This window comes from Rhopalosiphum maidis, chromosome 2 (genome assembly GCF_003676215.2).
Source record: "Rhopalosiphum maidis isolate BTI-1 chromosome 2, ASM367621v3, whole genome shotgun sequence".
Taxonomy (NCBI): domain Eukaryota; kingdom Metazoa; phylum Arthropoda; class Insecta; order Hemiptera; family Aphididae; genus Rhopalosiphum; species Rhopalosiphum maidis.
Window position 1 is genome coordinate 66,417,362 of NC_040878.1, and position 15,235 is coordinate 66,432,596.

Below are 15,235 nucleotides of genomic sequence, written 5' to 3' on the forward strand. Positions count from 1 at the left end.
GTAAAAGAAAATATAAAACGAAGAAATAATACTAATATTTGGTATAGAGTGGCAAATGAAAACAATTAAAACGAAGAATATTAATTGTCACTTTTCGTTAAAATGAAAGACAGTCGTCACAAAATCAAAAACAATGAGAGCGTATGAATGGTCGTATCAAAATCAAAAGTTTTAGTCACGACTCGTTTGAGACTATACAATTTAATATTATGTATAAATATAATATAATATAAGTATTTTTTATTGGTACAATAATACTTTTGTTTTTCAAATGCAAATTTTATTTTTAATTTAATAATCTAAAAAGGAATATTTTTTAAGAAATGTTTATGGATATAAAAACAAAATATGAAACGAATAGTTTTTTATTAAAACAAGATGAGCGCGGTGAACCACAAATATCACAGGACATCCCTTGTTAGTTCACTCGTCTTATTTTTTTCTTTGAACACTCATAAATAAAAAAAAAAAGAAAAAACTATTCGTTCGATATTCACAAAAATGTTAAGAACAGTATTCCGCTTCAAATTGTGAAATATAAATATAAACTGCTGATAAAAATAAAAGTTTAAAAACTAAGGATAACATAAAATGTCAGAAATCCGCAATGTTTAATTTGAAAAACAGTAAACGCTTTTCTCAATGGCAAATGTTTACTGCTTAAAGTATCACAATTTCCATTATTTTTTATAAAAATATCAGGAAAAAAATATTTGAAATAAAACGGGTTGTCGACAGACCACGGACGATAAACCACACTACATCTATAAATCGACTTGTTGCAGTTTCAACTTTTATTATTTCGACGTCAAGAAAACTCTAACGCCATTTCCGTGTCGACCGACGGCGGGAGGATCGGCTTCGTCTATCCGATTCAGATTATTGTCGGCATATAACCAGATAGCCAATTAAAAGTTTGGGACACGGGTACAATATTTATAATACCCGTGCACGGATACTCTGTATATAGACGCGTCGAGGCTAGTTACTAAAACAGTACGATATACATAATATTATACTGTAATAGCAAACTATAAACGACGGACTCGGCGGGATTAGATCGATCGTATTTTGTCCGCGTTCGGAACGCTTTATAGCGATGAATAATAATAATAATAATAATAATAATAATATCGTGCGTATTCGAGGCCGCGTGCTGGTGGCACACGGCGCGGTGGTCGTTGTAAAACGGCGTTGGCGCGAAAGAATAACGCGTATCGAATTACGATCGGAACGCGTGTGCAGTGTTCAGCTGGGGCGTTTTACTGAGCGTAAACACGACGTGGAAAACCCGTTACGGCGTTCAGGTCGGAACTGCACAAATCGATTACGGTGCACGATCGACCGGAGGCGATCGGCGGCATCATTAGCCATAAGACAACGACACGATGATCACAACAAACAACGACGGCGATAATATAATAATATTATGTAATAATAACGCGTATTATTGACGGTTGCTGTCGGCGGCCAATATTATACTATCGACTTCGGAATACGCGACGACGGTCGTAACCCCGCGAAGGCTCGGTCAGGTGTAGCTCCAGCGACACACCACCTGCTCAGGTCCGAGCGGGTACGTCTCGCGTACTATCATTTTACTGGTTTGTACCGGAAAAGCCGAGAGACGGTTTTTATGCGCGCGTTCCGCTGGTCTCCTCGAAAAAACGTCATCGTGTCGTCGTACGCCAACAGAGCACGACGACGACTGATTGCGACACACACGCACGCGCTTGTACGATATCACTATACGCTACGGACGGCCGACCGACTCCGAGGGGGCTGAAACCAACGACTACGTCTACGTCTCTCTCGCGCACGCCCCCTCACGACCCGTTCGGGACCGGCACACGCGCTCGCCGTCCGCGTTACGGGTTGTTGGAGTCGCGTTCCGCCGACTGCCGTCGTCACGTAACCGCGAAAATATAATAACTATACGTCTCGCGTATACATGTTGCGTGTTGCGTGCGCATCTCCGCTCCGCGCGATATCGTCATCGTCGTACAAAGGAAACCATATATAATGTATACGTGTTTAATGTAAGAACAACCGTCTGCGTAGCACGTGTGCGTGTGTGTCACGCATACCGGTTACCGGGTCGTCGGTTCGTTGTTATTATTGTACTCGTGTGTGTGTGAATAGCTGCTGCACATCTCTGTACGATCGCCGTTCGCCGTATGCTCCGCGCGACACGCTCTTGTACGCAGATATTGTTATTATTATCGTTATAATATAGAGTATATATGGTATGCCCGCATCGTCTCGGTCCAACGCGTCAGGTCGGTTTTCCGTCCAGGTCGCATGTAATATATATATATATATATATATATATTATACTATATAGGTACCTATCTTCTGTATTCCATTAAATATCATATCACCGTTTCTCTTTCTCGTACATCGCACTCGGAGACCGTTGCTCGGGTCCCGAGTCGTGCGTCATGATATCATGCACCTATATATATATCTGCATTCGAATGTGCAAAATACGAGTCCCGTGCAAATGCACAGAGTACAACATTATATGTTATGATGGGTGCGACTAGTGTACGAGGTACTATTAGATAGGTGCAGGTTACTCGCGCGAAAATGATCCCTCTCACACGCCGACTGACAGTGGTTAAAGTTGGAAAAATACGAGTAGTTCACGGCGGAGGCTATATAGTTACTAAAAAATTATAAGCATCACATTTGAAAGGAATAGAGTATTTACGATCTGTGCTATTTCCACAATAACTAAAAAGTATGCACTTTTAACTATAATGAGGTGCACGTCCTTTATCCCCGTGCGTCTCCGCCCACTGATACACGTATGAAATTATAGAAGATGACAAAAGTAGGTGTACTTTATGACTAAAATATTACGTATGATTTGAAATTTGTGTGCTCACGAGATTGTTCCAAAATATGCGCATTTCAGCATATAAATCTACTCAAATTAAATAATGTTCTGATGTATTTATCATGCCCGGTATATGACTTATTGATGCATATAATATTGTACACGATATATTATATTGTCACTGCGGACGTAAGCAAAACTCAACTGACACTACGTGCAACTTATAAACCCTCGGTACGGCAGTACCCGTGCAGGTTACACCGCCGTGATCAGGGTCTACGGTATAATATAGAGTACAGTATAGTAAGTGTGAATACTTTAAACATAATAATACTATTATCATTTATCACTATATATGCGTAAACCCAAAAGTTTGGCCGGTTCTTCGTTGACACCGCGGTGGGACACTCGTAAAAGTTAGATAACGTATGATTTCAGTATAATGTATTTATAATATTATACTGATATCAAAATGGCCAATGGTCCGACACTCTGGCCGATTTCGTATACACATAAACCTATTATAGTATGTATAGTATGACGCCGGTCGCCGAGGTAATTTGGTTATAATGTAGTTTGTATACATACTAGCGCCGCGCGCTCATAATATATATTATGTAGTTTCCCGCGTTAAAAAGGACCTACACTTTGATAATGACGAAATGGAAGGCAAATTAGATTTTTGCGATTCTCACGTATTATATCCGACAGTCATATACATTATACTTCAAGTTTTCATAACGAATACTCAAACCTAGGCATCGGTATAATTCTACTCGCCGACTGTAGACATATTGTATTGCAATAATATGTTTTAATAAGTGATAACAAACAAAAAAGCTTTTAAAGTATCGCCGGACGTTGTTTTATATACGTTACAATACACGAGACTGTGGGTCATATATTATTTATATGGGTATATATATACATATACATCAGGTAACACATTATAATATACATAGTGAATTTTGTTACGAACCAATTTAATCTCGAACAAAATTACTAAAACTTTGAGTAGGTATACCCATCAGTTTGTGAATAATTCATTTAAGTTACCATTAGGAAATAGAAATATATTGTTGAATCCGAACCATGATGTACGCATAGTAAGTTGTAGGGTTAAATTTGTATATTATATACACACGACATTCGCGGTTGCATGTACACGTGTACGGTAGGTCGACGCGCGTCATATTCACCTCTAGTCACGTTTGTTACACTCGTATAGCGGCATGGCGCGTTCAAAAACATGCACCTGTATTTATATTCACAAACAATAATTATACTATCAGTAAACTTTATTTCCAGCTGAGAAATGAAGGCGTAATGCGTATGTTCCCTTCATGTATATAAACGTTCACATAAATTATCCCTTTGTTTGGTTTCAGCTCATCGGTGTACATAATAGTAGTAATCATTATATTATTATTATTGAGTTTACACCCGAAACGAATAATAATACGACCTGTTTTAGTATATAATATTATTTGTATAGGAAATATTAATTAAAATCCCGAAGTTTCGTACAAAAATTATATGCCATTATGATTCATATTCCGTATTTTATTAGTTATTTATTACATTTTATTATTATAATGTATAGCATAATATTCACTCGTTACGCGAACAATATTTAATGAGAATAATGTAACATAGGAGTAAAGCGTTCATGTGACATTATAAACTTTTACGAAATGTTTGAAATTTTCAACGTTTTATAGAAATACTGTTTCGTCAAATTCGCATACAGCTCCTGGTGTTCCACGTTTATAAATTACAAATTTTTTGAATTACCTACCGACAGTTAAATATAATATTACACGGTTACATAATATATTTGATATTTTTAAAAATATCAAATATTTTAATTATATATAATTTATACGACTTTATAGAAATTCGATTCAAAAGCCAAACTGACAATCACCATAATATGTTACAGTGTCTTTTAAAATATATGCTACCGATCCAGCATTTACAAGATAGCATATTTTAATATTAAAACATATTGTTAATTTATTCACCTATCATGGGTCGGCAGGTCTAACACTCCAACAGTCTAACACGATTCACTAATGTGGTTGGTGCCGTTGGTGATATGTACCGTTTCCACATTTCATATCAATTTCTTAGCATACGCCAGTTAGTATAGTCCGCTATCGACCGTGGAAGTGTTTGTCTAAAAATAGATGGGCCAACAGAGCTCGAGTACGAGCACATATTATTATTATTATTATTATACAAAAGGAAATAGTTATAATATATTATAACCTCACAGCTGCCTGGTGTAGTCTACGATGCATGACAAATTTAATACAGGACGGTTCACCAATAACAATACAGTACAGTATATTATGTATAGGTCTCTACTTGAAGCGTTGAATAATAATAATACATTATGCTTTGAATTGTATTATTTCTCTTAATCAGGTACCTAATTATAGCGTAAGGAGACTATGGCTTGACGATTGTTATGTGTTGATAAATAAAATATTGATATCCATGTGTACCTATATAATACTATAATAGATATATTATAATATTGTATATTATTTTTAATCTCATTTTAAACTGAAAATAACAAACTTTATAAGTTAATTTATTTATAAATATACTTTACTTTCATGTTCCGTTTTTATTAAATTATTGTAAGACATTTTTTTTCTATATCTTATGGTATTTAATTGTACTGATGTCGAGTTAAATTTAATAAACTATATTATGCGGTCTCCGCCCCCATTCCATAATACCTAAATACATTGTTTGATATGTCCAATGTTGTAAAATTGTCTTCATATAGTATAGTCGTATCATCATTTTTGTTATCATAATGTGAATTATTACAGAATGGTTATTAGTTTAAAATTTATCGATATCATATAAAATATGTACCTACTCAAGATTAAATAAATAGGTTAACAATTTATTTTACGAAGACTATGGTGGAATGGGGTCTGAACCGCTGGTTATGCCGATGATTGATACATTTAATAAAAATCATTAAAGTGTTAATTATTTCGAATCAATATTCATAATTATCTATGCAATGTATTAGATATACGTATATCAAAATACAAATTTTAATTAAGTTATATTTATTTTCAATTTTAATTTATCAATATTTAGAAAAAATTATAAGATCATCTACAATGTTTAAATCACATTTACTTTTAAAAATAACAATAATTACGTGGACTTAAGATAATCGATAATTATTATTGTTGTTGAAAATATTATACTTATCGACCAAATGTAAATACTCGAAAAAAATGTAATTTAAATAATCAGCATTCGGCCGAAATTTGCATTATTCTACGTTTTCTTTCTTTCAATACATTATATAGAAAGAATTATATATTTCTTTAGTTCTTAGTTCCTTACCATACTGGATATCTGCAGAGAAAATAATTTCTGTTGTCTTTTACGGTTCATTATAGAGACCAAGTCATAAGCCACGTGAATGCTAATATGGATATGGTTTATGAAACAAAAATTAAACCCGGTCAATATGAAAGTAACGACTAACGAGATCGGTGTGAAATTAATTGACAATACAACCGAAGACAGTACTACTAGACTACTAGACTCTTGTAACTAGAGGATGTGTCGATTATAATCTGAAGATAATGGACAATGGTCGCGGTATACAATAATAAAAGTAGAAAAAACGGGATGCAAATAATTTAATATGGTATGTTTATCGAATAGAACGAGAGGACAAATTAATAATAATGTCTTTGTGTCTGAGGTTTGCGATTGCGAATGAAATATTTACGAGAGAAAATTAAAATAAAACGAAGACGCGCGCATAACTTATTCAAATGGCCATTAGTGAGCCAACATCCAGATCATTATTAATCGTTATTAATACATAACATCACGGAATTTTTCAAATAGGAATCATAGAAATGTATTTATTACAAAAATAAATATAATCATAAAATATTGTTATTATAATATTATTATTATTATCATCATCAGATGAGTAATGAGTTTGGTATATAAAAAAAAAATTACAATCTAATTCAATTATTTCTCATAACTCGATACAAACATGTGTAGTTGATTTGATTTTCTAAAATTTTAATAATAATTTTAAGATGAAATGTTTTCTGTACGATAGTGAGCAATATGAATTATAATTAGAATATTAATTTTGACCTTGTTTAGTGAATTACCTTATCTTCATTCTTCGTCGCTAAAAATAACATCTATTTAGACATACTAAAAGTACACATTTTAGTACTAGCTATACAAAATTTCGGATCCAATATTCGTATAATTTGTGTATATAAAATGAGTTCTGGCTGACTGATTCATAATTAATGTACAGCCAAAGATATGATAGCTAGGGACTTAAATTTTGCATGGTACCTACGTACCGCCATTTACTAAGAAATTAGTATATGCAATTTTGATTTTAAAGAGATGCTAACTCCAAAGTTACCATTGGAAATAGTAAAATAAAATAGTTAGAATGATTGAATATAATTTTAGACTAATATTTTAGAAATTGTTCGAAACCACCTAGATCAATGTGTTAAAAATCTGTGTAGTTTGCATAAATTGGAAATCAAAACATTATTTCTCCAAGGGGATTTAATTTTTCACGGGCAACTCTATGGAGAATTAGTTAGTATAGTGAGTAATTAGCTAAACATGCTCAGTGAACCCTCGTTTTCTTTTTTTAATAATAAATTTATTAAAATCCTAATTATTAATACTTTAAATACATTTAAAGACTATATTTTTAAATCTTTGATATTTTTTGTAGGTACTACCTACTTAAGAAATTTTCTGTAACGATATTAACTTTTTATTTTCAAATAAGAACTCTTCTTTTTCACTAAAGTTACTACGGATAATAGTCTTTAAAAATTGTTTTAAAAAAATATTAATTTGACATAATATTGGATATAGTATTTATATTTTATTATACTTTGACCATTTTTATAAATTATACATTTAATATTGTTAAATTAATATCAATTACCGAAGTTTTAAAATTCCCATAATCCTCATATCTTTCAAACCATTGGTGTGCTCACAGGAGAAGCGGGGTGGGCAGCTTTATCTCCTGTGGGCTAAATGTGCTTCTAAATATAGTTTAAAAATACAATAATTATTTACAACAGATTTTTTTATCAAATTGTGCACCTACTTGCCATCAACGTCTGCGCACTCCTATGCTCTAAGCAGTCCAAGCCCATTATATTGAAACTATTATTCTTAAAAAATAAAATTAAAAAACTTAAAATTTGCTCGTTTAAATGTTTATATTGATATGACAAAATTTTCAAAATAATTATCCGCTAAATTATTTACGTATTAAAAGGAGATTCTCATTTAAAAAATAAAAATTATTACACTACAGGACACTACTTAAGTAGTGAAAAATCTCAACAATTTAATAATTCCAAAAATCAGATTTTGAGTTATAACTATATTAAAGAATAAAAAAGGGGTAAACAATGCTAATCAACTGACATCTTGTATATAATAACAAACATCCTTTACGTCCAGTTTATAATCAGCGACCAATTGCAACAATCAATTTTATTTTAAAATAATTTCTTGTTTTTATTATTTTATTATTTGTATATAAATACCTTTAAAAAAATTGTAATACTTTACGTTCACACAATAGCCCATACCATTGGGAGTTTAAAATAAAAATAAAAAAATACAATAAATTAATTTTATACCTACTTCTTATTTTCACAAAATTATTTAACAATCAATAATTTACCATCATAATAATACATTTTAGTTACAAATATTCCTTTATCGGTGACTTGAAAGTAAATCACACGAAAATAAATCACTTTTAATTATAATATAAATAGTATTTATAATCAATGATGATATGTTTTTAATTAATCATTTAGTAATCATCTTAAGTTATAACATTAGACTAATCAATGAAGTTCATAAACGTATCAAAAATTAAAAATTGCAATTAATATATAGTATGCTTTTAATTTATTTTATAAATAATACCTTCTAACTATTCAATAAGTACCTACTCAATTATGTCATAGGCTCATAGCATTATGCAAATTTAGGGACTTTATGCACAGTCATATAGTAATAATAATAACGAGATAAAGATGATATTTTATTCCAGGCTAATAGCATTTTGTAGGCTTGTATAATATAATATAACGACAAAAAAAAATACTAAATGGATCATCAAAACCGGATTATCAATAAAATCCGTTATCGACAGGGGTCGTAAGACAATTTATTAGTGTATATGTGGCCTACTTCAAATGAATGCATTTGTATACTGCATTATTGTATACCTATATTACGAGTATATTCTATTATAAAATATTAAAATGTATTGAACAACACAAGATTTGAGTAATATTCTGAATGGTAAAAGTGATTGAATAAAATAAATAGGTACTGATAAACGCGACAACATTATAATTTTTAATACCGTTTCTTATGGGTCACCAAGAGCTTAGTTGATTAAATTACATTTTTATTTATAAAGTATAAGTTTAAAAAAGTCTATTTATGCTTCTTAAAAAAATCATTATTTTTTCTTTTTAATTAAATGACCTCGGGTAATCAAAACGATTAAAAACAATTTAAATGTACTTAATTTTCTCCATATAGTCTTGTTACACGGTATCATTGATATTACTATATGTAGCTTTTTCTAGTTCGTATTCCAGAAGAATTATTATTTATACAGGTCAATGTATAAAAATATTAAATTGCATAGTGTAACTTTTTATAGAATATATATTTATGCATCGAATAAACGTTATACTGTTGTAAAGCGGATAAGTACATATTCATGTATTGTTGTAGTTTAAACAAAAAAATTTCAATCACCTCATTTATCATAAATTTATGATTTTGTTGATATAAATTTTTATTACCGAGTTTGAACATAAATCTACACTACAACGTTAATTAATATGCAGAACATAAAAACTTTGTGCAAGTTAAATAACTTTTAGTTTTAAATCTATATTATAACAATAAATTACGAAGAAATGATTCGTTTTGACAATATTTAGAGATTAAGAAAGTTTTAATTCGTTTTTAACACATTGTAGTATGTGTTTACTAAAAATACATTAAGAAAATTATGAAAATGAAATTATCATTATAAAATAATTCATAACTTAGCAGATATATTGAAATTAATGTAAATCAATTGTTACAGCATTATAATAAATTGTATTGAGTTAAGTAAAAGTTAAAATGTTTGAAAATTAAAATCTTTTGATAAATTCCTAGGTATAATAATAAAATGATTAATACGTTGAAGTTTATAATATTTTATTTGTATTTGATTAAATTTATGTAGAAAACGGTTTTTTTTTTTAAATAGCAATTACAGAATAGGTACAATTAAATATTTAAGCATAAATAGCCAAGTATATATTAGTAATGATTTTCGCTATTATTAAATCTAAATGAATGTTTACGAGTATTATACTATTGTAAGTGTATAATTTATTTTTAATTCAAATAAATCCATATGGGTACATTCAATTTTGTTGTTAACTTGATATAAAACCATTAGTTTCAACAATTACAAACTAACTAAATACATAAATAAATAACGAACTATAAAAAACTTGTTTTAAAGAAAGTAATTAACTTAAAAAGCAATTTTAATATTAAATTCTTTTGCGTTTATTTTTCAAATAGAATAGTATTTTCTCAAAAACACTTATTTTGATATTACCTTTATCAGGAAAAATAAACATGAGATTAATGCACTTATACGTATATATATATAAATATATCTTGGTGGAGAATATCTATTGAGAAGTTTATTAAATTGTCTACATTAGACTGTGAACATTGTTCAATTTTTAACCATGAAACATATTATAAGATTGCATTGGGCTTATAGGAGCATCTTTACTTTTTAATATATTTTATGAACCATGATTAAGGTATAAATTATGGTTTATCGGTACATACTTAAGTTTTTTCTTAAAATATTCGTTTTATATATTTCACTATATAATAAAGAATTTAAAAATGCAAACATTACAAAACAAAACGTTTGCAAAAACTCTTTCAAGTTATCTTAAACAAAAGTATTTAATAATTTAAAACTTATATTTGCACGAGATAGTTTTCATTGGCATATAACCACCAACTTAGTTTGCATCTTGCCAAAAATTAAATTGTGTGTGTTTCATTTTATCTATTTCGTATATTCATGTACAACGCTGTTCAACAACTGTGAAATAAATATTTACTCTCCGTATTCAAGTTATATTAAATTTATTATAATTGGCGAATATCAAACGATTAATAAATCAAACAGTAGATAACGATATAATATATCTGTAGGAGTTGTAAATTGCTATAATTGAATTTATCTTTATATGTAGGGTATACTAATATCATCACTACTCGTATTAATATAGTGTGTACATTTAAAATTTTAAAACATTAATATTAATACTAATATTTTTATTGTAAATTACTATCATAAATACATAAACTTGAGAATTAAAAAACTAAAATGTTTTGTGATTTTAAATGTTTAAAACCATATTTAGCGAAAGCAATGCATCAGTGAAAGCGCTTCGTACTTTAATATAACTAGTATAGTTAAATATTTACACGTTGTATGTTGATAATTGCTAAATAGAACATTTAAATAATGTTATAGCCTTGATAAAATAAAATCCCAAGGGTCTTTTTAATGTATAGGAACTGTGGTATTCAACCCACTTAGCCCCCCTTCTATAGCTTCTATATCCTTTAATTTAGCCCTGATTAAACAAATTGAGAAATAAAAATTGAATTAATAACTGAAAGTACACAAACGATGAAATTTTATTAATTTAAATATAAAACATAAACATAAGTATATACATTTTAAGAACTATACTATGTAGAGTTATAAATAGAAACATATACTTATAGTGTATACAGTATATCCACTTACCTATTCTTTAAAAGAATCGATCGTTCTTTGTTTTTTTTAAATTAAAATAATTTAATGATTAACTCATCCATGAAATGTGAAAAAAATAAGGACTTTTTCGTATGTATTATTGCATGATTAATCATGCTACATTATAATTGGAGTTTGTGGTTATTCTAACTATGTATACGATCATAATTGATAAATATTTCAATTATCAATTATCAATATCTTATATTTTATAAACACTGCCTAGGTATTAGGTACTAATACTAAATAATGATGTTTCTCTAATTTTTTTTATAGTATTGATGTTGGTGTAAAACTAGTTTTTTATTATTTTGATTTAATAACTACGTAAAATTAATCGTGAATTCAAATATGAGTTCGTTTCAAATATGTACCGCCTCCTGCCTAGGATAAAAAAAATACATGTTTTTTTCAGCTGCATTATCATCAATCACCGTATGGATATTATCATATTAACCACGCTTGTCACTATTCCAAAACTATCTATAAGGCGATCACTATTTTATTACAATAAAATTATACTATGATTTCGGCGTGCAATCAATTTTTTTTTTTTGTTAATTTAGTTAGTAAAAGTGTTAGACTTGCATCTACCCCCACTAAGTACAGCTTTTACCGGGGGTAGGAAAAGCACGACACATGGTGGAAAATTCTACTCGGTCACTAGCTGTAGCTGAGATCGAGTATATTTTCTACGCAATCTAATTCGAATAAATACACAAACTGAGCTATATTTTTCCAAATCGTTATCAATTGCCCGATTTTGTGTATACAATGTTACAGTCAAGGTATAAAATCTTGATGTTTTTTTTATAAAATGCCCGGAAACTGCAGTATAAATAACTAATTGTAATTAACAACTGCAAGAGTATTCATTTAAAATAGAATAGTTTCGCGGCACCTTATCTATGTCATCGTGGGATGTAAAAAAATTACATTTTCTCGATGCATAATATTTGCATTGGAGTGAGTTAGTTTGAATTCTAACCCTAACTTAAAGATATTTATAAATATAAAACACGTTTTTACGTAGTTTACCTTTATAAATTATATTATGCATTTGATTAATTCTTATACAACTACCTATAGGTGTCTTATAGTTTTATTCAAGACCCAGTTTCTATATTTTTAATTTTAATAGGACGTTTCAGAAAATTCAAGTTTACTAGGTGAACATATTTAAACTATCTCTATTCATATGTTTTTTTTACAAAACATAAATTCGAAGTACTAACGAAATTGTGCCAAATAATTACAAAAGTATTCCATATACCGTTTATTAAGACAACAAATATGATTTGTCTGACAAAATGTTTAAACCGATTAAGTTAAGGAAGTACCTAATTATATTATACTCGGCAATTGATATTAATTATCAATATTTTATTATATTATACAATATATTTGATTGGTTGTGTAAAAATCTTATGTTTATGAAATGAATTGCATTTATTTGTCATTTTACTATTTAATATAATTTAGTATGAATTTTAACGTTACAAAATATGTATTTTTATGTAACGTGAACCTATATTATACATGACAATTTTGTTATAATATTATTTTTTATGAGACTCCCAGTAGCATATTATCATGGTAGTTATCTATAAAATACTACTAGCCATTTTCACTTCCAGTATAAATCGAAAATAATAATTACCTATCACTTATTTTTATGGCAAAAAAACATTGATTTAGAAACCGATTACAATAATATAGTAGGTAAATAAATACGTATAAAATTATTTTTTAATCTAATTTATATTTACTATTTCACTTTTAAAAATGAAGGTTATCTAACAATATAACGGCAAAAAAATATAATATAAACGGCACCGTTGAACTTTGTTGTTCTTAAAATGTCGACCCTCGAGGTTTGGGCACCTCTTCCTCTCAATTGCATCACCGACAACTCCGTTGTACCTACTGAATTTCACACGATATGACACTGCCGTATGAACGTCGGAAAGTGCACATAATGCCCATTGCCCATGTTCTCTGTATTAATTTCTACATTTCCCGAGCGTTTTATAATAAATATCCTATACTTTATATCATCCGTAACATAATGTATAAAAATTAAATTCAAAAAAAATAAATTTGTACATTTCCGATACTAGTTGGTATAGCACAGTGTTTTATACACATTTTGATAAATATCGTAGAAATAATTACCCGTGTTGGATACGATCTGCAAGACGACCAGAGAAAAGAAGACGGCCACGAGCGTGGACGTCATCGGGAAAGCGTCGACGGCGGCGCGACGACAACGGTAATAGCGGTCGCACCGGGACGTCGACCGCTGCAGACGCGACTCCATAACTGGCGGTGTCGTCGCTTCCGTTCGACGGACGTGTAGATTACACTTGCGGTAGCTGCAGATCCGGCTCGAAAGTCGTCGACGGGCTGATGGGCGATTATAGCGCGCGCGCGCGCGCCACCGACAAACGACCGGGAAGAGTGTAACGGTTGATTATTTTTTATTTTTTTTTTTCCAATTACTTCAAAAGTCCGTTTTGCCGGTTACAGATCTGCGCGGTCGAGTCGCGAGACACCTCTCTTGCAAGTGCCGTAGAAAAATAATAATATCGTTCGGCGTCGTCGAGTCAAACTGCAGACGGCAGCGGTACACACGGGGCACGTGACTACGGCTACTAAACGTTGCGGACCGAATAAAACCCGCTACGGCGCGCGAACACTAACAATCGCCGCCGCCGTCGCTGCGCATCGTCTCTCTCGGTGCGCGCCGCCGCCGGTGGAAGGTGTGTTTGTGTCTGTGTGTGTGTGCGTGTAAACGCGTGTGCGCGCGCGTAAATGTGTGTGTGTGTGTGTGTGTTTCTAGATGACGGTTGGGGGTCGGGGGAGGCGACTCGAGCATCCGGTGGCGGTCAACTGTAATAATGATGATAATAATAAAATAATATATAATTCCGTCGCAACGACGACGGCAGCGGTGAGCTGCAGAGTGCAGATACTCCTCTGGGCCGCTCGCTAATCCTAGTCAGTGTGTATAGGCCATGACGGTACGGGTAAACGAGAGCTGCAGGTGATCGCCGCCGCTGCAGCCAAAGTCGGGCCGATTCGGTGACGGCGGTCCGACTGTAAACGGAAGTCGGAAGTCCGTCACGATTTCCGGTGAGGGGGAGAACGGAGTTGGTATTTATTTTTTTTCACACGCGTGAGCAAGCTTCAAAACAAAAAGTCCAAAACGATAGAATTATTCATTTTAAAAAAAAAAGTTTAAGTCTGTATCGCCACAACACGCAGAAACACCGGCAGTCACCACAATATACATTAGTTAAATACTATACAAAACATGAAAATATTCAAAAATATAGTATTTTAGTATCTAAATGACAACATTTCAAAATTCGGAATTTGAGTAAATGCTTGATGGTGATAAGCTTACTCGTCAATATAACGCGGCTACAACACCACAGCCCGTG

The 15,235-nt window shown here is 31.2% G+C and overlaps 1 protein-coding gene across 1 annotated transcript in view; it reads right to left on the reverse strand.

Annotated features, from left to right (window-relative positions):
• LOC113553179 overlaps positions 1-14,461 on the reverse strand; it is a 47,834-nt gene extending 33,373 nt beyond the window's left edge. Inside the window, exon 1 of the mRNA XM_026956363.1 lies at positions 13,965-14,461. Within this exon, the coding sequence (XP_026812164.1) occupies positions 13,965-14,109 (145 nt within the window). The 5' untranslated portion in view covers positions 14,110-14,461. The remainder of the gene's footprint in view (positions 1-13,964) is intronic.
• Between the last annotated feature and the right edge of the window lie 774 nt (positions 14,462-15,235).